General features: G+C 38.7%; 1 protein-coding gene across 1 annotated transcript in view; it reads left to right on the top strand.

Moving 5' to 3' along the window:
- Window positions 1-858: 858 nt before the first annotated feature.
- The window catches only part of CFH (complement factor H), a 27,894-nt gene continuing 3,507 nt past the window's right edge, over window positions 859-25,245 (top strand). Inside the window, exons 1-19 of the mRNA XM_018912067.3 lie at window positions 859-1,064; window positions 4,765-4,950; window positions 6,684-6,789; window positions 7,497-7,573; window positions 9,326-9,520; window positions 11,723-11,893; window positions 13,366-13,545; window positions 14,999-15,199; window positions 16,448-16,624; window positions 16,965-17,141; window positions 18,007-18,183; window positions 18,340-18,513; window positions 19,690-19,872; window positions 20,481-20,663; window positions 21,170-21,352; window positions 22,596-22,775; window positions 23,172-23,378; window positions 24,072-24,257; window positions 24,893-25,069. Of these exons, the coding sequence (XP_018767612.3) occupies window positions 1,004-1,064; window positions 4,765-4,950; window positions 6,684-6,789; window positions 7,497-7,573; window positions 9,326-9,520; window positions 11,723-11,893; window positions 13,366-13,545; window positions 14,999-15,199; window positions 16,448-16,624; window positions 16,965-17,141; window positions 18,007-18,183; window positions 18,340-18,513; window positions 19,690-19,872; window positions 20,481-20,663; window positions 21,170-21,352; window positions 22,596-22,775; window positions 23,172-23,378; window positions 24,072-24,257; window positions 24,893-25,069 (3,181 nt within the window). The 5' untranslated portion in view covers window positions 859-1,003. The remainder of the gene's footprint in view (window positions 1,065-4,764; window positions 4,951-6,683; window positions 6,790-7,496; window positions 7,574-9,325; window positions 9,521-11,722; window positions 11,894-13,365; window positions 13,546-14,998; window positions 15,200-16,447; window positions 16,625-16,964; window positions 17,142-18,006; window positions 18,184-18,339; window positions 18,514-19,689; window positions 19,873-20,480; window positions 20,664-21,169; window positions 21,353-22,595; window positions 22,776-23,171; window positions 23,379-24,071; window positions 24,258-24,892; window positions 25,070-25,245) is intronic.

Here is a 25,245-nt window from a genome sequence, read left to right as displayed (position 1 = left end):
TCGCCACCATGGGGCATCTGGCCTATGGCTGTTCTATGTTCATCTCCTGTGAGCACTTTGTACTATTATTTTTTTTTGTCCCTAATTCTCAGTCTCAAACAATTCTCTTCATATGATCTACATTTCCACTGAAGAGCACTTGTAAAGTCAAGACATTTCATGAAACTGTTGATAAGACCACTGCTTACATAAACCCATGGGAAGTTCCTTTGTTAGGAATATACATACATACACACACACACACACACACACACACACATATATATATATATATATATATATATATACATTCCTTTTTGTATGGTTTTATATATTTCTTTGGAGGGTTCATTATCTGTGTTACAATCCATTCAAATTTTCTCCCTATCATTTCTCATGTGATACTGAAGTGCTTCAACATCATCTGGGCTTATTTAATGAGGAATATGACCAAATACATTTCCTATGCTGTGGGTAGTTGGTGATCTATAAGAACCAGTGAGTGACCCCTTAGTCACTCTGTACTTTTGCCTGCTTTTTGTTTTGATTGTTTGCAAACTATATTTTGAATTATATGCGTAGAGAAGTTCATTTTTACTCACAACACAAATTTGTTTTTTAACTAAGCGTATTAACACACAAGGAATTGCAAACTAATTTATTTGTACAACTTTTAGATATCAAAAGATATAACCTTATATGATCATGGAAGGGATAAATATATGGGGAAAAAAAGTGTGATGTAAAAATAAGCAGACCACAGGGAAAGGAATGTGTCGACCGAAATTGCCAGGCATTTGTTTATTTATTCATTTAGCAAGGTTTAGAGAGGGGGTTTAAAAAAAAGAAACACTTGTGTGTTGCAAGAGGTTTAGGGGAAGTGACTGCTGAAATCAGAGTATAAATGTTTTGCAAGGTCAGTCCATGGACCAGTTCAGTAAAAAAGCAGTGGAAATAGCACAAAGTAATGAAGAAAAGTAGGCTACAATACTGGATGTGTTTGCTGTGGTTTTGAATCCCTAGAATGTCGTTCCTGGGCTATGCAGCTCTGCTCTTGTGTTGGATGCATTGTGCTGCACAAAGAGGTAAGCTTGAACTCCTCTCTTAGAGTGTATGTGAAGATGGTAACTAAAGCAATATGCAAAGGCTTTGCAGGTATTTTTCACCTATTTATTTTGCTGTTATTAATCTGTTGCCCAACTTTTCAAAAACTTTATGTCACTATATTTCTGTTAATTATGTTTGCTAATTATTCTAATATCTAAAACCAGGAAGCAACTGGTAGATTAAAGTAGAAATGCACATTTATGCAATATTTTGTTTCTGTCTGGAATAACCTGTAAGGTGATCTGAGAAGGATGAATGATTCCTACATTGACTGAAAAACTTCTAATCTATCTATTGACTGACTGGTTTTAGTCTAGGAAAGGAGATAAATATATACAGGTATGTTTTTTTCATGTTTAAAGAGGCAGCTAGTGTTCTACGTAGCTTTTCAGAAACCTCTGATGTTTTCTGTTTCTCTGTTCAATATATTTATATTTTTCTTGGTTTGTGTTTATATTATTTAGTGTATCCTTAGTTATTTAATTTGTTTGCTTTGTGTCTGAGTTATTTGGCATAGAGTGTTGTGCAGAGGGTGTGTGGTTTGTCTTTGCTCGGTTCAGGTTGGTTTTCATTTCAGTTGAAAGTTATGAGGACCTCAATAATCAAAAAGATCCAATGGATTTTACTTTGAAAAACTGAAAAAAACCCAGGAAATTAAAGGAATGTCTTATCTTAATTAAGAATAAATAAATATTGCCTCAAAGCAACCAGTAGTCTTAATTTGTTTGCAAAGAAAAGTCCTGGAATTTGAAAGTAAAGTTTGCCTGAATTTGTACTTTGTTTCCACAATGCTTTCTTTAGGTCAGGGAGATTGGAAAGAAATGTGAATGTAGCAAAGTTTGATTTATCCAGGACAGCTATTACCATGAGTCATGCAGGACTCTTGTTTAAGCTTCATGCTGAAAGTCTGTGAGAGTTGTGGAAAGTCTTCTGAGAGCTGGGTTTTGCACAAGGACTGGAAGCCACTTGCACCTGGATTTGTAGTTGTGCTTGTACTTTGTGGAAGCTGCTACCAGCATATTGTTGGCAAAAAAGCAGCTTGAGCTATTTCTAACTGAGGTCAAGTAACATGTAAATACTGAATGAGTAATTCCAGCTCTCCTGTCTGTCAGTAAGGAATTTGAAGGTATCCATTCTGTGCATGCTTTTTTATATAGAAATAAAACCCTCTGGTATTGGTGAGTGCATGGTGGAATTAATATAGGTTTGAAGTACAACCTGCCTGCAAATTTCTTCACCTCAAGCCACTAAGAAACTGCACACACACACATACACACACACACATATATATATATATATATACACACACATACACATACTCTGACACTTGATGGTCACACATAGTTTAACATCAGGGCATGAGTAGGGAAGAGTTGAGACAAAACCCAGTGAGACCCAGCAAATGAAGAGACTAAGGAGATTATCTTTCCTTTGTGGGGGGAGTTTAATGTAAGCAAGGAAGAGTTAAGAGGCTGCACTCTGCACAGCAGACAATAAAAATATGATACAATTCAGAGGGAGGAATAAAGAAGCTCTCACTGTACTCAATGTCCTATTTTTTTAAATTATAGATTTCAGTGTGCACTCTCAGCTTGCAAACTGAAAGTGCTAATTCAAACAAGGTATAATTAGAAATATGTGGAGTTAGAAACATGCTTTTTCTTGCCATTGAAAAGAACTTTTTGGGTAAACTAACAATTTTTAACACATTTGAAAGAACCAGATAGAGGATTCCTGTTCATTTTGCTTATTCCTACATTTTGCAAAAAATGTTGTTAGAATTCAAATCTGTCTTTTCTTGCTAAAAAAAGCCTCTCCTACATTTTTTAGAGTATCCTAGTACCCTCTAGTGCACAGAAACAATAATTTTTCTTCAGATGTAATCATTCATAGGAAGGAGAATATTTATCAAAATAATTGGAAAAAATGGGTGTGGGCACACTCTTCCTTTAGCACATCAGCAGTACTGTCAAAACTTATCTAATTCTTCTGGCTACTTAAAACAGCCAAACTAAAGTTATTAAAGCTCAAAATTACCATTATTTTCAAATTATACAGTTTCAAGATAAGTGGGTTTTTTTTCTTTGCAAAAAAATTTTTTTTTTTCATTTTTAAAACCATTTTATAAAATTATGCCTCTAATTTGCTCAGTACTCCCCTGACTGAAATACAGCAAATGATTTCTCAAGGGTGTGTCTTTGTAAACTCAAGTAAAGTTCACTTTCCACACTTTGGGATTTCTAAGACAAAGTGAGCAGATAAAATACACCTTCTTCCACATCACCTGCTTAATGTGTGGTGTCATCTCTGTAGTGCAGTTCAGTGAGCTTTAACTCCTCATCCCTCACACGAGGGAAAGATCCCAAAGGTTTTGTCCTCAGTCCTATTTCCAGGCAGCACCTGGATAACCCATAGGAAGGTTTCTGTGAGAACACTGCTGCTTTCTCAAAGCCCTGGCCTTACAGCTAAACTGGGGAGAGGACGCCTGGGCCAGGTCTCTGCTGAGTAATGCATCTCCTCACCAAAGGATTTCCTGCCCTGGTGGATATTTCTTCTCCCATTTACTTTCTATACAGAGGTTTCATTCCTTTTCCAAAGCTTTATTCCTTAGGGCTTGTTTTATTGATTCCTTATGAATGCTCACCTTTCATGTTCAGATTGAAAACAAGAATTCCCTGCATTTAATTAGCTAGGTTGTTCAGAGACTGTTGCTCTGGGTGAAGCTTCAGCTTCCAAAATGTGTACATTTCAATCACCCAAGAACCAAAAATTAGTCACTGAAATGGCAAATATTTCTTGACAAAATCATTTAGTCTTTCATTAATAGTCTCCCAACATTTGTTTCTTTCCTCTTGCCTCTGACTTTGCTCATTCTCAAGCTGTTGAGGAACTTCTTAATAAAATAAATTCAGGTTAATTTGTTATGGTTCATATGGACGTGGCTGTACATTTCATGAGCACTGAAGGAGGCCCAGAAAGGAGCTTTTGGGAAAGGACTGTATAATATTGAGCTAATAAGAAATACCAGACACCACCATCCACTCCCCAAAGTGAGTCAAAATGCTTGGAAGCTAAAGGTCAGAGTGAACAGCCAAAATTAATTATATTGTGTGACAAGGATCTTGTAAGTAAGGAACAAAAGGAAATAAGTTTTGGAATATCAGGTGATCTGAGCCTGGAGAGAAAGTTTAGGCAATGTAAAGGTGAGGGAAGGCTTGGCAGAATTTAATCAAAAGTCATGTGAAATAACATCAGTAAAGGCAGTGGTGGGTGGAGAAGAAAATAGTTTGAAAGGAGACTGCAGAGTGCCCAGAGTTGTTCTCTGAGGCAGTGGAAGGACAGGCCTGGAGCAGCTCCTGCAGATGGAAGGGCAGGAGGTGTCTGCAGTCAGAGCCAGGGCACTGATCTCATCACAGGCTGTGTAAGTAAAATCTGTTTCATGAACCATCACTGTCCTGGGTGGTTCCTTGGCACCTGGCTATTGCTGTGTCCTTCTAAATGTCTAGTCACATTCCTACAAAATGTGGATCCTTGTCACTTCCCTTTTTTGTGCTGATTCAATAGCAAACACTGGTCACAAATGACCCCAAGGCTTCTTGCTACATTTCCTATTGCAAGATTATTTTGGTATTTGTAGCATGTACTTCAGGCACCAATGTTCTTATTTAAAATTTTTAGCTTGTGAAGAACCTCCTCCCAGGAGGGTAAAAGAAGTACCTACTAAAAGCTGGGACAAGCCTCCCTATCCCCATGGGACCCAAGCAATGTACAACTGTCGGCCTGGATATGTAAAAATTGGACGAGTTGGGTTTCGGTGCGTTGATGGAACATGGAGGCAGCTGACCCCAGTGACAGAATGCAGAAGTAAGTATTTGTGCAAAGTGTCTGCAGACATTTGGTCTGGCAGACCATATTCCTTGCCAGTGATGTCAATGGGAAATTGTACCTTTACTCGTAAATTACTTATTTCTGCACTCTTTAAAATATCACCTTAAAAAGGATATGTGCATAAGAGAACTTCTTTAAGTTCCTTCTCTCCAGATCAAAGGATTTATTTTTTTCTTTACAGAAGATCTTATTCTAGACCAGCCTCATTAACCCAATTTACATTATTAAAATCAATTATTCTTAGAAGCTTGCTTTCAAAATTTTTTAGTCTAAGCTGGATAAAGCACAAACCTAGCTTCTGAATGTGAGTCAAGAGACAGCTTATTCAACTATTTCTATGAAAGATATCATTTCTTGCTAGTGGGAAATTATTTTTCCCTGCCTTTTCTTTTAAGCTGTAATTCACAATTAGGATGAGAGCTGCTATTTATTATCTCTAGCATACTGTGCTGAGAGTTTTCAAGTATCTCACACCCTCATACAGAATTCATTACTGAAGAAATTGAAGTTTGTTATCATCAGTGAGTAGATACTTCTTTTCTGTAATAAATGAGCTTTAAACACAAAGGAATTTTAGAAACAAGGGGTTATGATTGTGTATCCAACATACAAAATTTTTGCTAGTACAATATAAATATTTGAGAATATAAATCCTGGGTGTTGTTCAAACAGAGATTAATACACACTGTGAGGAAGAATTATTAAGTCGCTAATAGACTTTTTTACATTTTTGACTGAGTCTCTGTCTCAGTGCTCAGATTTCGTTGTGTAACTAGTGAGCACGGGCCCATCCAGAATTTGGTTTGCAGCATGTTTTAGCAAATGCTGCCACCCAGTGAGCAGGGCTGACACCGGCAAGGAACGTGCAGAAGAGAGGAGGGGATGCTCTGCTCAGCCTGGGGGTCCCTCGGCAGCACAGGAGACAGAAACATTGCTCAGGAGCTTCCATTTCCTCTGAATCCCACTGCAGCAGCTTTAGGGCCTGATCAAACACATCTTCCTTGGTAAAAACAGAGGATGTTGATAGGCCCCAAGAAATAAATTGCCTTCCTTGACAAGAATCAGGAAAGATTTCTGCTGAGGAGGGGTAAGAGGTTCCAGCTGTGCAGTTTATTTTGCAGTCCATGTTATGAGTTCAGAAGAGGAGTGAGAGTGTTCATCTTTGCCACTCTTTTGGGACTCCAAAGCAAAGAGCTAGGGCCAGGCCATAAGGAAAGTCCTGTGGGGAGCTTTGAGCAGCAGGAACTGAGGACCAAAATAATTCCTGTGCCTTTAGGTCACTCCACTTCACTCAGCACGGTCCCCAACAGAATTCATGAAATTTCATTTCTGATGGTGAATGGATTCTGTACTGGAGGCTTTGGTGCAGATTATGTCACAAATGGTATGAAAATTGCCATAAATTTGTCATAAAACTGAATATGAGTTCAGCCTTTTTAAAGGAATAAAACATGCTAATTTGTGTTTTGGGGTTTGTTGTAGGTAGGTTGGTTTTGTTTGTTTTTTTAAATAAGCATACTCTAGTATGTTATCATTGAAAACTATGAAAATAGTGATAAAAAGGAGATGTTAATCAAACTTATGCTGAACATTTCTGAATTTTTGCAAGCCCCTAAAGACCCATACTCAATACTGGAAAAATGCTTTCTTTCTCATTTTCACCTTCCTATTTAGGGTGTAAGGCTTTTTCCCTTTTTCCCCCCCACCAGATAAGCCCTGTGGACATCCTGGAGACACTGACTTTGGTTTCTTTGAACTTACCAGTGGAACCGAATTTGTTTTTGGTGCCAGAGTGGAGTACAGATGTAATGATGGGTAATACTCATTTAATTCAATGTATGGGAATTAACAGAAGGTGTTAATTATACTGTCAGTTACACATTTCTTCTCTGTAATACAGTACACTAATATTTAATGCTTGCTTACGTGTTGTAAAAAATGCTTGAAGGAAGACATTTCTGGCAGACTCACATGTCTTCACTGAATGCTTGAAAGGAATTCTCTATCCATCTTCTCCAGTGAAAACTGCAGCAAGTCAAATACATGGTATTGTGTCTGTGTCTGGATATTTTCCTCCTGAAAAGCAAATCAGCTTTGGTACAGTGCTTTAGCCATGCTTTTACAGTTGTTATGTTACTGGACTCTAGCCTGAGTTCTACAAAGAGAGTTCCAAAAATCGATATTCTCCTTAATCCCTTCAGTTCCTCACTGTCTTTTCAGAGTAGCTGTCCTTCCTCTGAGTGCATTTGTTATGTAGCCAAAGCTTGCTATCTCTGTAAGGAAGAAGCCTTCTTCCTTATTCCTTCCTACTCTCAGATTTGATTTGATATTTTTTCCATATGCAATTAAAAGACAGCACATGGGGCAAAATGCAGGTAAAAAACTACTCAGTGCTGTCACATTTTGGTTATTCTGTGCTGGAACACCTGAAGCCATCTTCCTCTGCTTCAAAAACAGCAGCACTGTTGTTTCTGTCACATAATAAAGTGTATTTTAGCATTTTTTGCTTTTTATTTGGTAAGATACCAGATGCTCAGCCAAAGGAATTACCGTGAGTGTCACGCAGATGGATGGAGCAATGACATCCCTCACTGTGAAGGTAAATGGAATCTGACATTAAATTCTCTATTAAATTGTCTTTTTATCTGTCTGGCACTATCTAAAAGTCTGTGATTGCTGTACTAGTATTAATTCACCTATGTTTAAAGTCAAGATAGGCAGCAGAGAAGCTCTTACAGTGACTTCTCAGCTCTTTTATCCAATGAACTTTTGTTAAAAACCCATCCCAAAGTGGAGTCCTGTCACTTCCAGACTGGCTTAAAGCTCTGCCCCAAAAGCCCTGAGAGAGTAGCTGCCTGCAAAACATGGTTGCAAATGGCATTTGGTATGATGAGTTTCAAACTAGTGTGAAGGCATGTGTGGGTTTTAGCTACTTTCCTCCTCCATCCTTGTGAACATCCTAAGCATTGAGATTTTGTCAAGGTCTCCCTATTAGCATACTAATGTGGAAGACATTCAGTGAGCAAGAGTGAGGGCAAGGGGGACACAGACATCAAGACTTAACAGACTGGATGGCTCAGGTTATGGTTTTAGAAACCTTTTCACCAGTTTCAAGCCTGTATGATCATGAAAATAAGGTTCCTGCTCTTCACAGGGATCATTTTAAACTGCTTTCTTCTAACATATGTGGGCAGCAATGGCATTTTTGTTTGGGTTAAGCATCTGATGTCAGGAAAGGGTCTCTAAGACCAAATTAAAGTCGATATCTTGACTACAGCTTGTTGTCTGTGGTTTAATATTTCTGTGGATTTCGATACTTTGCATTTAGTTTACTGGATTTTGAGGGCACTCACACTGAGGTATTGAGGTCTGTCTGCACCATATGGAGCAAGGGTTTCCAACATTTTTTGTAATGTCTCACCAAGATACTTCAGTTTCAAAGTCCTCCTAAGTTATTTCTGTCATGGTTGAGTTTTCACTGAAATATGATTGCCTGTGAAAGAAAGAATTTGTAGAGTGCCCTAAATGTGAAGAGCCCATGAGACAGAATATGAGCTCATAGAAAAGGCAAATGACTTTTAAGATGGCAAATGTCAGAGAGAAGTAGCTTTGGTAAACAAAACAGAATCCACTTTTGTACCTGCTCAGTGATATCCATGTAAGCATCTAAAAATGAGCTTTGATAGTCATTTCCCCCCTTAATAAGACATATCTGATGACATAAATTAATTTTTTTTTTTTTCTGCAGGTACTTAACTGGGAGGTATAAGAGCTCTAATTAATGTCTGCCACTGTGTTTGTTTACTTTAGTAATAATTGCAAATGAGAATATCCTCAATGAGAACTTTTGTTAATAACTGAACTGAATTAGAATTTTAGTTAATAACTACACACTGTAGTAGGCAGTGTGTAATTCAGCACTGTTCTGGATAGCAAACTGTCCATGGCAAACTCAGTTTGGCACAACTCTAAGCAAAGTCAGCTGATTTTGGCAAATTTTAATGGTGTCGGTCAAGGCTCAGCTGAATTAGATGACCTCACCCATCCTAGGATAATTTAGGTTGGGTGGTGTCATCTAATGCAGTGGAAGCTCTGTCTTTAGCCTTCAAAGGCAGAGAAGAGGATGATGAGAGAGGGTCTAAAAGCTTCTTCCTATGTCACTCTTTTTGCTTAGGACTTCATATTACACTTGCTGCAAATACTATCTGAATACATAGCTAGAGTGCATATATTTTAAATCTGTAAGGAAATTACAGTGATTTTTCTGTATTTTAACTTTTTTTGTGGGCCAGCTTAATTTACAGACCGCAAAATTACTTTTTTTCCCCTTTCCTTGTTTTTTTTTCTCCAGTAATAAAGTGTTTACCTGTACAAGAACCTGAAAATGGAAGGATAACTATGACTGGTGCATTTGAGCTAGGCCAAGAATATTCCTTTGGCCAGGTTGTAAATTTTGAATGTAATGCAAAATACAAGCTTGTTGGAGCTAAAGAAATCGTTTGCTCTGCTGATGGAGAATGGAGTAACAATGTGCCTCAGTGTCAAGGTAAAAAGGACACTATTTATTGTGTGTCATTGAGATGCTTTGTTCTCACAGACTCCTAAATCATGGTTACCATATGGGAAGCCTCAAAGTTTTCATTTATCTTGCAGCAACTAAGCTTGGTTTGTCTGTAAACAATCTCCAGTGCATATGTGAAAAAGCAGGATAAGAAAGAGAAATATAATAGTATTAGATACTAATATAAGGATAATAGGCCATCTGTTTGTTCCATATTTTTCCTACAAGCTGTATATTTTTCCAGGCTGCAGTCAAATTCTTTGATATGTCTGCATAAGAGTCAACCACTTCAGTGTTGATTTCACCCAAGTAATCAGAAACAACTTTGAATCTGTGTAAACCAAGTTTAGTTAACAAGTAGGATTTGAATTCTTAGGGTACACAGAATACAAAAAAAAATTAGATTTTTCTTTCCTCACACTAATGTGTTTGGAAAAGTTGGAAGTTCTGTGTGTAGCTTTTACAAAACCCCAGAATCAGTGAGGTGGTGTGGGACTTCTGAAGGTCCCTCAAATCAGTTACCTGGGGCAAGTTGCTCAAAAACATGTTCAGTCAGCTTTTGAGATCTCCAGGGATGGAGATGCACAGTTTCCCTGGGTAACCCACTGCAGTGGTTGAACTCTCTTTAGTAAAAACTTAGAAGTGGCATTTCCTGTATTTCAGTTGGTGCCTGTTGCTTCTCACTGAATGGCTGGTGGCCAGTGAAAAAGGTCCAGTTCCATCACCTTTACTTCTGCCTGCCCCACTGGAGCCAGCAATTCACTCATGTAAAACAGATTGTCCCTCCTCCCCCAAGCCTTCCTTACTCCAGACTCTCTTAAACCTCTCTCTACCTGTCAGTTTTTCCAATTCCTTAATTATCTTCCTGTCCCTCACTGGATCTGCTCCACTATGTCCCAATCTTTCCTCTACTGGGAGTTCTGCCCTGGAGAGATGGAGAGGGGCAGCATCACCTCCTTTGGCCTGCTGGCAGTGCTTTCCCCGGTGAGCCAAGAGTGTTTTCTTTGCTGCAAAGGCTCATTGCTGGCCCCTGTCCAACCTGTCCATCAGGACCACCAACTTTTTTTTCCTGCAAAACTGCTTTTCAGCCAGTCAATCCCAAACTGCCCTGCCTGCAGCTGGCACTGGTGGATGGGATTATTCCTCCCAGTTTCTGAAAAAGAATGGATGGGATTGGATTGGCAGGATATGAGAATGAGTCCCAGGAAGATTATGGCAACAAACACTTATATATTCAGAACATCAAGTTTCTTAGATTATTTCTATGCTATTTGATCATGAAGTGTGTGTTTATAAGAGCAGAATACACTTGTCAGGATGGCAAATACATTTATGGTTTGTTCACAATTCCAGTACTGCTTTTTGCTGCTCTGAAACTCCCATTTACTATATTTTGTACAGCATGAAGTGGAATTAAACATTTATGCTTGTAACATTTCCAGAATATAGTGAATTTCATTAAACAATGACAGCTCCCATTAGCTATATTTCATTTTGAACACAAAGTAAATTAGTAAAAGAATCCAAGAGAACTCTTTGGTGTCCTGTTCTGTGACCTCAGAAAGAAAACCTTGAATATCTTCTGGCTTTATGGATGCATTTTTAGGAAACTGCAAGATCTTGGTGGTTTTATTTAGTTTGGCAAGGAACTGGGAACATTTATGTGTTTTCATAGATATTAAGCATTCTAGTGTCAATTTTTCAGGTACTTTAAATTCTTTTCTCCTTTTGATGTCATCATTTAACTAATAACCTACTGGCTTTGAGAGCACATTAGGTTTGTTGAAAATTACAAAGAAATTACCTGAAAAGTAGAAAATCCTAAATTTCAGCTAGCCTAGTGTCTTATTTTGGAATGTCTTCTGCCTTATCTCTTGATTCTAAATCCATTAAAGTACAAAGCAAAGCCCTGAAATCTGTCTCATGAACCAATTTCCAATTGAAGCTGTGCTACACCACATTTGCACCTGGAACCCAGAATCAAGTAAGTGCTCAATTAAGTTCCAAACAGCTTCCAAATGCAAAAGTTTTTGTGAATTCAAATTATCCCTCCCACACTCCCCCCCAAAAAAACCAAAAAACCAAAACAACAACAAAAAAATCCCAACCTAAATTGTATTGTAATAGAAATTTATTCTTAGCAAATAAAAATTAAAATGTGTGAATTTTTGTCTGTTTCAATTTCAGAAATTATCTGTGATTTGCCAGAAATCCCTCATGGATATGTCCGTTCTCCAAGGAAGTCTTACAAGGAAAATGAGCTAATGCAGTTTTTCTGTAAAGAAGGATACAAATATGGGAACAAAGCAGATGCCCTGTGCACTGCATCAGGATGGAATCCACCTCCCTATTGCATTGGTCAGTCTTCCCTAAAGTAGTTTTGCACTTTAGTTGGGTTTGGAAGTAATTTTAGAGATTAATAAATTCATTCATGACAAAATAAATCCATCTACATCCAGTATCCATGAAGACTGAGAGGATTAAGTGCTAAGGGGACCAAAGAACTGGATAAGAATTTTCCATGAAGAGCAGTAGCAAAACCAGAATCTTGTTGTGAATCTCTACAAATCAATATATTTACAATGCTAAAGGCCCCTATTGTATTTTAACTTTCAAATGCCTTCTGAGCAGTTCATGTGCCTGAGGCTAGTCCTGTTTGACATCAGCCCTCTGGGTCATGGATTTTACTACAATTACAGCACTTAAAGGCTGTGTTTAAATCTCCGAATAGGCATGTCATATCCCAACTGAAACAGTTTGATGAAATTGTGGAGAATTTATCAGTGCCTTGAATTTTCTTCAAGAAATTGCCAAAATCTTGAAACTGGAAACAAAAATGTTGGCAACAGGGCAACATGATAGGATTCTATGCACCACCCACCTTCCTGGGACCTCTTCCAGAAAGACTCCTTTAGAATTAAAGACTTGTTGTCAGTCTTGGGGCCCACTCAGGTTTTGACCTTTCTAATTCAAGATTGGTAATGTTATTAATTAATATGCATTGCCAACAGTTTAACAACATATTGCTTTTGAGGAGTGCCAAACAAAACATTCTTCTGGATGCTCATAGACTGGGCTCTGGTACTTGGGGTGTACTCAGACAGTGGTTCTGGATCCCACTGGGCTTATCTCTGGTCCTAGAGGATTCAACAGGGCATGCATGAAAACTGACTCACCCACCCTCACACCACAGCAGCACCAACCTGAAGTTACCTTACAGTCATCCCCTCCCAGCCCTCAGGGTGCTGGTGATATTTTCTGCACTGGAAGAAGACACAAAAACCCCAGAAGACAGGCCCTGGTTTATAAATCTGTTAGCCTGACTTCTCTGGGCATGAAAATATCTCGAGTTTTTTAGAATAAGATTCTTGACCTTTTTCAGTTGTTGAAATACTTCCAGTGTCAGTGAAGTACACTAATCTTAATCACACAACCTTTGAATGATCAGTTCCTAGTCAAGTATAATTATTTCTGCCTTCAGGACCTGCCAGTGAAACTGCCCTCCCTGCGGACAGTGTCCATAAACAAGCCCAGCAAAACCCAGCTGCAGATCTAAAGGAAAAAATTAGGTTTGGTTTGATGGCTTCCAGTTCTTTAGCCATTCTCTTTGCAATTAAGTTTTAATCTTCTATTTAACGTGACATCAGTAACAGAGGTCACTCTTCTCTTACAGAGCCATACATTTCTAAGAGTGAGGAAGAATTGTAACCTTTTCTTAGCCCTAAGAAACACCTTTTAAAACAATTCTATGCAGTTATGGCCAATGAAAACAAGAACTTAAGCAATAAATTTAAACATATTCTTTTTTTCCCCTCCCTGTTTTTATTTAGAAATTGAATGCTCTCCTCCAGAAATTTCCTCTGGGAACTTTAGACCTCAAAAAGACAAGTACACAGTGGGTAATACAATCACAGTAGAGTGTGATGATGGGTATCATTTTAAAACTGTGACTGGCAGAACCACAGCTGAATGCACCAAGAATGGCTGGGTGCCTGAACCAGCTTGTGTCCGTAAGTAGCTCTCATGAATAAAGTTACAATGTGGAATTGTTGGAAGTATCTCAGAGAAAATAAGTTAAGACAAAAACATGAGGAGGGTTAGATATGATAGTTGCTTTTTTTTTTTTTTTTTTTTGTATTGTAAAGCTTAATTTGATGGTTTAGAAAAATAATCTATAAAAACAATGGTGTAATCCAGATTTACATTGTGTTTATTAACACACATATTACCTCTTACTGTATTTGCAAATCTGTTAAAATGGACTATAGTCAGCTCACTGTCAGGAAGGTTTGTGCTCCACCTGAGGAATAGCATCCCAGTCAGGATTAGAGGACATGGGGAGTTTAAAGTAGCTAAACCACAGGTCATGACTGGAAGATACCTTTCCTTGTAGTATCACAGCTCTAGATTTTTACTTGTATTTTGATGCTATGGACAGTCACAGGATTTTATCTATTTTATATCCTGTCAGATAACAAAGCAAGGTATTCTTGATGGTTGATGAGTTCTTTCTTGGGTTAAACTTCCCATAGATGATAGTTTTGCAATTATAGTTTTTCCCAGTAGGCACAGTATAAAAAAAATTAAATATATAAAGTAGTGGGTAGTTTCAAAATTTAACACTCTTTCATCTTTGGTCACTGTAAATAAAACTTTGAATGTGAGAGAAGCCCTGATGAAATCAGTCTTGTAAAGGAACCTTTGGATAAGATGATTAGAGCTATTTCTGAAACATGCTCTTTTAGTATCTGAGTTTATGTTTTTTCTTATCATTGGAGTTCTAAAATTCAGGCATCATTCTGAGCCCACTTCACTTGTTATTGAATGGTTTGCTCTGCCCTGGCATATAGGCTCTGGGTCAGAACATTTTGGAAGGAGCCTGGGCAAACTTGAATGGAAGCTTCTGAGAACCTCCTCCTTCTATCCTGGACTTTTCCTCTTTCTTTTGTGGAACCAAAAGAAGAAAATTAAAATGCTGCAACCTTAAAAAAAAAAATTAAAATAGTCAGGAAGAGCTTTTGGTGCAGGAGCCCAAAAGTTGTAAAAGGAGGTAGCAGGAGTCATCTCAATTTTAAGAGTTCACAGTTCAGTTTCCGTATCTGAGCCAGATGACTGGGCTCCCTTTATGGTCAGAATATTAAATTTAATCAAGACCCTCTACAGTGTCATCTCACTGAACAATGAATACCAACCTTTGGTCTCACAATTCACCCTCGGGAGTGCAGAGAGTGCTGGCTGGATTTCTGTTGGTTCTAATGGAACTGAGGGCAGTAACACAGCTGTAGGCAAAGACCCCAGGAGCAGAGTGTGGTTGTTCCTGCATTCCTTACTATCTTCCAGGGTGTGCAGTCCTGGTTCCATCCATTTCTGAAAATACTCAGATGATGAAGCTGAATCTGAATTGTGTCCTGAGCTTTTTATCAAGCATGTGTTGATATTGTTGCTGTTCTATTCTGTTTCAAGGGAAACCGTGTGACTACCTAGCTATAGAAAATGGCAGGTTAAGTAATAAGTATGAGTCCTATAGAAACTATTACTTTCCAAGAAGATTTGGACAGACTATAGATTACTCCTGCCTCGATGGCTATTCAACTCCCACTGAAGATTACTGGGTTCGAGTTACCTGTACTGAAAGGGGCTGGTTTCCAGAGCCAAAATGTCTGAGTAAGTACATTTCCACTATATACTCAATTCTGGTTGAATTATCAAAGATCTGTGCACCAGAACTTGTTCTGATGGAACACAAGACAAAACAGTTGCTGAAAGTCAAACTGCTTTAGGTGACCCCTGGAACTGCACCCAGACTGTCTTCCTATCTGCAGAGCACAAAGTGTCACCTGGGGACACTCTGAAATTATGCTTTTGGATTTTGAAGATTGTTTACTCCTGAAAATATTCCTAAGAGTAAGAAATATATAGCAAACCTTCCTCTTCTCTGGCTTCTGGGTAACATGAAAGCATATACTTTCATCTGCACCACAGCTGCACACACAAACAGTTTCTCGATGTAAATATATTCTCCCTTATGTGGCTTGGGCACTTTGGCACTTAGTCTTCATGCTCTCTGAGAAGCACTGCCTGGTCCCTTTGGAAAACTAAATTTTAGAGCTGAAAAGGTGTCACACTTTTGCAATAGGCTGAAATGGATCATGGTAACAGCAAGAGAACCAGATACACTGACTCAGATTTAAAATTAATTGGACTTTAATCTAAAGCAGAGAGATGAGGCCTCCTCTCACACATCTTCAGTCACAGCCAAGTACCTACCTACTGGTAGGGCACAAAAGTGGATTACAAAAGGCTGCTCTTTCCTCGTTGCCCTCAGTGAAGTGGTGCTCAGTGCAGGAGATGAGTGGAGTCCTGCCTGGAGGAAAGGCGCAGGCACTCAGATAACACAGTATAACATTTCTTCAGCCATCTGCCTTACATCTGGGCTCCTGGGCACAGGAGGCCTTAGAGCCAGTGTGCTAAGCTGTTGCTAAAATCTCTAGAGCTGGTTTGAGAGGCTGCTGCGCTTCCACAGAGATGATAAAATCTCCTGGAGGCAAATGCTGGAGTTCACTCTGTGCATACACCAACATTTTAGAGACATACCAGACCAAACTGATGTGAGAGGCACTGAAGTCAGGCAAGCTTGCTTGTGAACAATGAGTAAGAGATTTTTGGTTACTAGGCCACCTCATATTACTTTATGCAGTGACTTCCACTTCTGATCTTGTGGTCCATTAATCACAAGATGCTGAAATGAAACATGCTTTCATCCATATTTGCATACAAGTGTCTTTTTGTGACACAAGGCTACAGAAAAGTGCTTGGAGGCCTGCTTGTGAGTAGCACTTCTTAAGGATTCAATTCCCTCAGTTCTTGCTGTAGAAATTTCTGTGGTTAAATGTACTTTCCTTCCTCCTTTAGAAAAATGTTTCATCGGAGAGCTGGCAGGCGGTTATTTCCTACACCGCGGCTGGGATAATTTTTACAAGGAAGGTGAGAGAGCCAGATATGCCTGCTACCAGGACTTCCAGGCTCAGCACAACGAGGTCACATGTACAAGGAATGGCTGGGCACCTCCTCCAAGATGTACCCGTAAAAGTGAGTGGGCTTGTATTTTGGTGAGGTTTTTAGCTAAAACTATTTGCTGTAGCAGTAATTTCTGAAAATGAAGACTCTCCTTCAAGAATGATTTAACATACTACAGAATTTTTCTCTCAGATTATAGGTCTGAAACATCCAACCAAGACTTCCATTCATTTAAATAACATATTAAGCATTAGGTATTAACAATGTATGGAATTAAAAATGTATTCAGTTGACCATGTATTATGCAATTTTCTAAATCCTACTGCTGCTTCTATTGTCATCCTTCTGCTCTGATTTTTATGCATGTAGCTTAGCAGTGCTTTACTTGGAAGAAATTTTGTCTCTCTTTCAGAAACATGCCAGGATATCACTTTTGAGAATGGCTATTTGAACTCAGTTAGGAGAACATTCAGTTTAAAAGAGAAGGTCCTGTATAACTGTCACTTTGGGTTTGTGACTCCAGAAGGACAAGAATCAGGACACACACAGTGCAAAGAGAGTGGCTGGACTCCACCTCCAAAGTGCATCAGTGAGTAGCTAAAAGTTTCAGAGCTCCCTGTCATTGTCACCAGGGTGTCCTGTGGACATGGTGTTCTGTGATGTTGTCTGGCCTCAGAGATTTGTCACTTTGACTTGTAGAGGTTTCTTAATGGGCAGAGGGACACTCAGAGGGCTGATCCTCCAGAGATTCACCTCTCTCAGGCTCCAAGAAATAGAGAGAAAATGTAAAGGATCTTTTTGGATCTCTCTAGCACTGAGTTAATGGTAATCACTGACCTTGTCGGTGGTTCTTCCCTTATACAAGGTACATTTGCCCGAATTTACTCCCAATTTATGAATCAACATCTGCGAACCAAGGCAGTCCACCAAGAACTTTATTTAAATGGGACAAAACTAGAGACAAATAGGATTCATTATTTCAAAGTTCCCTCCTCTCCTGAACACAGGTATAGTACAGTAAGAGACTTAATCTTGTATTGTTATATGTTGGTCATACTATTGACCAACTTTAGCTGCTATTTTATCTTGTCCTTTTATTTCAGACTACCTTTACTTAGAATTTTGTGGCTTTTATCTGACTCACAACTGACCATGGGAACAGCACTACAAACCATTTGCTGTAACACCTAAACTATGATAATACTGATAATGATAATAATACGTAGCTAAATGAAATAGTTGACTCTAAGGAAGAAATATTTACCCTAAACATTACTTCTAGACAAATTTTGGAAGATTAAGACAATAGATAATATGTGAATATGCTGCATATTCTACAATAATATTCAGACAATGTAGAGTTATTGATGTTTCAAATATACCTGCAGGGATGATGCTTCCAAAGGGCAGTGTTTCTGGATAACTAAATACACTAACTTTGTTTTATTCTACAGAATCATGTAAAGCACCGGGGGATGTTTTGATTCACCACACAAACAAAACTGTGTTCATGCCTGAAGATACAATTGAGTATTCATGTTTGGAGGGATATAGGACTGCAAATAACATGCTAACTGATACCACAATATGTGGCAAGAATGGACAATGGAGTCCAGAACCCGAGTGTCGTGGTGAATATTTTTGTGTTTGCTAATCAGTGTCATTCTCTGTATACACTTTGTGAACCTTTATTCTGTAAACCTTCCTTTGGTTTTGTTCTAACCAGGAGCATTTCCTGTACTTTCTGTAGGTTGTCCACTATATGTTAAAATATTTTTTCTCCACAGAAATTGAATGTGCTCTGCTGCCATTGAGAAATGGGAATTTCTCTCCCAAAGACAGTAAATACCGCAGTGGGGCTGTTGTGACATTTACCTGTGCAAAAAACTACATAAGGGTGGGATCTGCCTCTGCTCAGTGCTACCACTTTGGATGGTTTCCATCACCACCAGTGTGCCAAGGTAATTCTTCAGTACTGAAACTGAGCTGGTAAATGGCTTGCACAAAATATTAATCAGGTTATTGACTTTAACGTTTGAAAAATTGTTCACAACTTCATAAATAATGTGCAGTATGGCAATGATTAATTTGAGCAGTGTCCTCTCTTATTGTATTCCAAAGGTCCTAGTTTTGCCATTGCCTAATATTGCTACTTATCAGATAATGCATCCTGTGCTCTTTTTTTTCTGATCACATAAAATTGAAGGGAAAAAATTATTTTGGAGGTGACACAGAGCTGGTCCCAAAAAAAAAAAGAAACCCAGTGAAGGATTTTTCCATGAAATTCTTAGTTTCATATAGTAGGATGAGTACATTCATACAGAAGGAAAAATATGTATCCCTGTACTTAGTGTTTTTAACTTAGTACACAGTTTCCTGGCATCTGAGAAGAGCTTCTTGTGCTGGTGCTGAGCCCTCTCATGAGGTGCATCAGCTTTCACAAAGCTTGAGAGAAAAAAGGGATGTCCCTTTCTTCCCACTCAATCACTTTTTTGGTGACTTCTACTTTGTCATCTTTCTTTTTGCTCACACTCTTTTGCATTTAAAAGCAAGTCTGTTTCATCTATTTGGCTCTTTAGCTCAGGAACATTTTAAGCTCCCTTAAGTTCCACTCAGTGCATCAAAAGTGAATTCCATTAACATACGGGGGGGGGGTGTTTTAGTTTTGTTTGTTTGGTGGGTTTGTTTTGTTTTAGGGGGTTTTTTGAGGTTGTTGTTGTTGTGTTTGTTTTGGGTTTTTTAGTTTTTGGGGGTTTTTTTGCTGGGTGATTTTTAGGACATAGGTCATTCCTTGCAGAATTATCAATTTTCTTATTTTCTTTTAAGAATATTGAAATTACCATTCTTGTAACATGTTTTTTACTTTTCCCTTAAAACTGGGTTGGTTTTATCAAACATTTTTCTCAGAGCAGGCATTGACAGTACACAGAAGTGAGAGACAAGAGTGAGCCTGGTCACATGTACCTGATCTCCAGCCCAACATGATATTCAAAGGCATAAATCAATCACCTGTTTAACCTGTTCCTCTGATTTTTCTTCACTTTAATTGATACATTCAATTGTTTTATGTTGTATTTAACATATTACTGTGTTGAAAGTACTGAGTTCAGAGCATAGACTTGATCTCTTGATTTCAGTGAGTGTCAAAGACTGTGGACCTCCCCCTGAAATTTCCAGTGGAAGAATTGTTGATGGCTCTGTGGAACAGTACCAGCATGGGGACAGAAAGCAATATGAATGTAACAGTGAATTTAAATTGGTTGGATCAAAGGAAATAGAATGTATTGATGGACAGTGGTCATCTCCTCCCTCTTGCATTGGTAATCTACACATCTCTTACTTCTGAGAAGTCTGTAATTCTCTGCAGGCTATTACCTCATAGATATTTTCACAATTAAAAAGATGTATTTGCAGATGTAATGTTCTGTTCAGAGTAATAAAATAATAAGATAAAATTGCATGGCAAGCTATTACCTTGTGCTGTCACTACTGCTGTAGCAGAACTGCAGTTCTCATGGAGAGCTGACAGCTCTGCAGTCCTGTAAGAGACCTTACAATGGTTTTCAGTTCTTGTAATAATTCTAACTGAAACATTATGAATGTGCAGGTGTATGATCAGTTATAATTTTGACCGATCAGAGTCAGTGATTCAGGTGACTTGAATTAATTGAAGTATTCCTTTGTCTGTACTGTGAACTGGAACTACCTGTGGATCATGCCAGCATTGGAAACAGAAGGGAAAAGGGAGGAAAGCAATTTAGCAAACTGACTAAAAGATATACGTATCCCAGCTGTGTTGAAATTTAGTTGCTACAAGTAGTGGGTGTAGGTTTGGTTCACCAAATACAAATATAGTTATTTTAAGTTTTTTCAGCTATTGATATGTGATTCCTGAATTATTGTGGAATACTTTTTCTCTTTTCAACAGAAGACAAAATGCCCTGTGACTCACCTTCCTCTATCCCAAATGTTGTTCTGCATCAGGCAGACCAAGCCCAGTATTCACATGGGGATGAAGTAACTTGTGGATGTAAACCAGGCTCTGACAATACTGAGAAAAAGAAAATAAAATGTCTTAATGGAGAATGGAAGCCTTTACCTGTTTGTGCTGGTAATCTGTTTCCATAATATTTCAGATAGTAATATATTTGTATACAAAATTTATATACTTCAGCCATCAGTATGTAGCCAGACATGCTATAGTTTAATGCATCAAAACTGAGTGGTTTTAATTTACTCCTTTTAAATGGAAGCAAGTCCTTCATCCTGGAAAGACTCTGCACCTACAGCTTTGTGAAGGGAAAGAAATAGACATTTGCCCAGTGGTTAAAGACAATTATTAAAAGGAATTAAAAGTAATGTTAATAGCCACAATGTGTTAAGCTTGTCCCACCCTAACCACTTTTATGTGGATTAGTCTGTCTCACAGAGTCACAGAATAAGTAAGGTTGGAAGGGCTCACAGTGGGTCATCTGGTCCAACCTCCCTGCTCAAGCACCCAGCCAGTGAAGTTCTTCCTCAAATTCACGTGGAACTCCTGTACAACTGATGACATCTTCATCAGTATATATTGTCAGATCTAAATCTATTTTTAAGTTCTTTTTATTTTTTTTTCAGATGCATCCCCTCAATGTGTAATTCCAGAGGATGTTTTGCTGGTGCACTCTGGCCGGTATCCCATGTCAAGAAGGAGGACTGGGCCCCATAAAGTTATAGATTATAAATGTAGAATAAATGATGGAAATATTAAACAGGCAACTTGTGTGTCTGGGAGATGGACACCAGAGATTGCATGTAGAGGTGTGTTCTTACATTTGCACCATTTCTTTTGATGCAGGCATGATAAATGCTCATTATTAAGGATTCTTAGCATTGCTGTATCCCTAGGCTGAAATAGAAAGGTTTATTGATCATACGCTGAAGGGTAGTTGTGGCCATCATTGGAGCAGTTAACTAGGTTTAGAGATGCACCTCTTCAGTAAGGCAGACTTAATGCTCTCTACTCTGACAATTGGAATGGTTGTTGCTGGCACTTCTGATGTGAGAAAAGATGCAATGATAAAGTTAAGCTCAGTTCTTCAAAAGGTTTTACCCCGATGCAAAACAGAGAGCACATAGCTCAAGCTCCAGTCAAAGTTCCTTTATTACCTCTAAACCTTCAAAGTTTTTCTAGTCTATTTTTTCCATTTTTTCTAGTCTATAGTTTTTCTAGTCTATTTTTTCCCTCCATTTTTCCAACTACTTCCTAGTGAAACTATGAGAAAAAAGCCAAGTTGGCCCAGTGAGAAAGCACAGATCCAGAGGAGGCTGCCCATATGTAACACACACCAGAGGTCAATTTCTTTAGGGCTGCCTTTGTGCATGGCAGAACAGGATATTGTCTGTAGAAAACATGATTGTAAAACAACCATTGCTTCATTTCTCACTTTGCTCATACCAGATTTATGGGAAATGATGCCTGAAAGTGGGAAAAGTATGGCAGTCACTGTCCCCCAGTTTTCTGGAGCCACTAGAAGCAAGAAACCAACCCTGAAGACTCCTCAGATCTCTGTCCTACATCTACCTTCTTGTCTCCATTTTTCTTTCCTTTGGCAGATAGAGTCCTTCATTCTTGGAGTGGAAAAAATTTAGCCGAATTTTCTTTTCTTTTAGCTTTCTCATTTAGCTCTATCATCTTAGTCTGAAGAAAAAACAAAACTCCAGACTCCAGTTGGTTCAGTTTTCCTAAAGTAGTTCATTATAGAGAGAGGAACAGGAAAAGCACACAAGAGTGTGCAGCTATGTGAGAAAGAAAGGAGGGACTACAAGAAACTCCATCTTAGCTTGGTATAGACAGCTGTGACTGTCTTTTCTATGACTCTGAAAGCATATGAGCAGCTGAAGGCAGCTCTGCTGTTTCAGAAGCAGAACAAAATTAATTAAAGCTTGAGATAGCTATTGGAGTTATCTAGCACCAGTGTTGGTTTAGATGTTTGTCTTGTAATCTCTGCTGAACCACTACACTTTCTCTTTGTTCTATTGTAACATGAATATGTGTCCTCAGCTGAGAAGAATGTGTGCCCACCTCCACCTCAGGTCCCTGGTGCTCAGCAGACAACAGCAGGCAGAAACTTCAGGAATGGGAGTAGAGCATTTTTTTCATGTCCCGACGGCTTCCAGCTCGTCGGTACAAAGGACATAACCTGTATAGAAGGGAAATGGCAATCACCACCTCACTGTGAGGGTCAGTACTGGCATTCTTCTTTTCCATCATTTTGTTATGAATATCTGTATACTCATTTGCATTCAACATGAGCAAGAGGCTGCTGTTACTTACCTAAGATAACCATGGACAGGGAACTGCAGGAAAGCAGTAGAACATAAGTTGCTAAAAAGGGTGCAAACAACTGCAGTTTTTTCATTTACACAGACTTATCTGAGATGGCATATACAATTTTCAGGTAGTCCCTCAAGAGCTCTGTGCTTATTATTTTGTTTAGTGTATTGCCCAACAGAGTCTCAGTTTTGACTGGGGGCCTTAAATAATGTCCTCAATTCTGTTAATTATTTATTACTTAGTTACAGTTGCAATATTGATTGTCTTGCATTATTGTTTATGTGTGTTGTCTGTGTTTTTTAGAAACACCATGTTTGCCACCAGAATCTGTAGAATATGCTGATGCTCCCAGGCTTGAAAATCCAAACTTAAGACTTGAAAGAGAAGGGAAAACAATTTATCTGGCTGGTGCTAGATTTAAGTATGCTTGTCATTCTGGATACGTGTTAAATGGACCAACAGAGATAAATTGCTCTATGGGAAAGTGGACTGAAGCTCCTTTATGCTTGGGTAATATCAAAAATTGCTTTTTTTGAAGTGCATTTAGCATTTAAATGGAAAGAATTTTAAACTGGAGAATTTAAAGAATTTAAATTTTAAATTTAAAATTTTAATTTAAAATTTTAAAGAATTTTAAACTGATCAGTAAAAGTGTATTTTTCTACTCTATATTTTGCTGTGGAATCTTATCTTCCATCATGGATGTCTTCAGAACAATCCTGATTCAATGCAAAACTGACTTTCCTAATGCAGCTTAATTTTTAAATATTCCTTCATATTCTTGTAGTCTTTGCTCAGTTCATATCTCTCCCAGATGAGTCCTAGGCATATCCTCCTGATTGAAAGATCTCTTTTCCACAGAGTCCACTGGTGACTAAACATTGCTGTGGTTCCTCAGGGATGGAAATCATGTCAGGGTGGCAAGGGACAAAAGCCTCCAGTAAAACTTTCTGGCATGTTTAGAAACAGAATTGGAGTGTCTCAGTGGCTGAAATCTGCATATTTGGGGGAATGATTTCTTTAATCTTCTGTATGCTACTTTTTATACATTTATTAACTAATTATAATTATATAACCCACTGTTAGCAGATGACTGTTAGCAGATGCTGATGTTAGAAATAGCTCTCTAAAGCACCTGTTTGATGCAATAAGTACACTTCTTCAATGTGTATCACACACATCAGATTTCTCTTATCTTTTCAGAAATGCCATGTGGAAGTGTTCCAAAAGTTGCCAATGCTCAGTTTGAAGGCAGAAACAAGGAATCTTATGAGCCTGGTGAAACAGTTCGCTACCGGTGTGATGAAGGGTTCCTGATTGTTGGTTCCCCTGAAATTTTCTGCAGGAAGGGAAATTGGACATCACCTTTCACTTCACCCTTCTGTAAAGGTATAGGTTCTACTTCTAAGTAATCCGTGATCCTTCTTAGCATTTCATGTTGTGAATTAAGATAATTTTTACTTGGGCATGCAGGTGAGTCAGGCCAATAGAGCCAACAGGTTGAATGAGCTGCTACCGCACCCATTTTTCTGGCTTCCGGAAAACAACAAGCAGGGTAGATCAGCAAAGCAATCATCTCCCTGTGGGCTGGAGCTGGTAGCTGAATCCTGGCTCTCTTGAAATCAAGCAGGCAGACATTATGGAGGAATCCTGCAGTATCCTGGCTGCAAAGGAGCAGATAACTCTGGGGCAATGGATCTTATTTTCACATCACTAGCATGTCAGTTGCTGACAAGCACCTTCAAATAGTAAGTAAATTGTGTCGCTCTCCAAGCTAGTAGCACACGATGCTGTGCAGCACAGCTGGCTGATCTCTGTGACCTCTCTTTTCAGTTTCTGTAGGCAAACGATACTGGGGGCTGAAGCATTGCAGAATAAACCATATAATATATCAGAATAAACCTTTCTATACCTGGAGAAAATGGTGTGCATTCCTCACCAAAGTGCTTTTTGCTCACCAGCAGCTCTGGAATGCTGTGCTGTGGGAGTTTTGAGTCGCTCACTACACACTCCTCTCTTTGCAGATGTCAGCTGTGGAGCTGCGCCGGAGATCCCCAACGCGCGTGTGGCAGGCGAGTCTCAGGAGAGGTACCTGCCTGGAGAGAGGGTGCACTACCAGTGTGAAAGGAACTTCCAGATGACGGGTGCAAATTACATCCTTTGCTCAAATGGTCAATGGTCAGAGGCCCCAGTTTGCAGAGGTAGGAATCTGTGCTTTCATCTTGCCTGTTAGCGCAGAGGCAGCCAGTTCTCTATTGAGATACTCTGTGAAGACTTTGCCTTTTTTACTTGTTTTCTTTGACTACCTCAACTCTGAACTTGCTATTGTTTCCTTGCACAGAAATTTAATTAAACTTGATGCTTCTAGAGATACTGG

Source organism: Serinus canaria, chromosome 8 (genome assembly GCF_022539315.1).
Source record: "Serinus canaria isolate serCan28SL12 chromosome 8, serCan2020, whole genome shotgun sequence".
Lineage (NCBI taxonomy): Eukaryota > Metazoa > Chordata > Aves > Passeriformes > Fringillidae > Serinus > Serinus canaria.
This window is presented reverse-complemented; position numbering and strand designations above follow the sequence as displayed.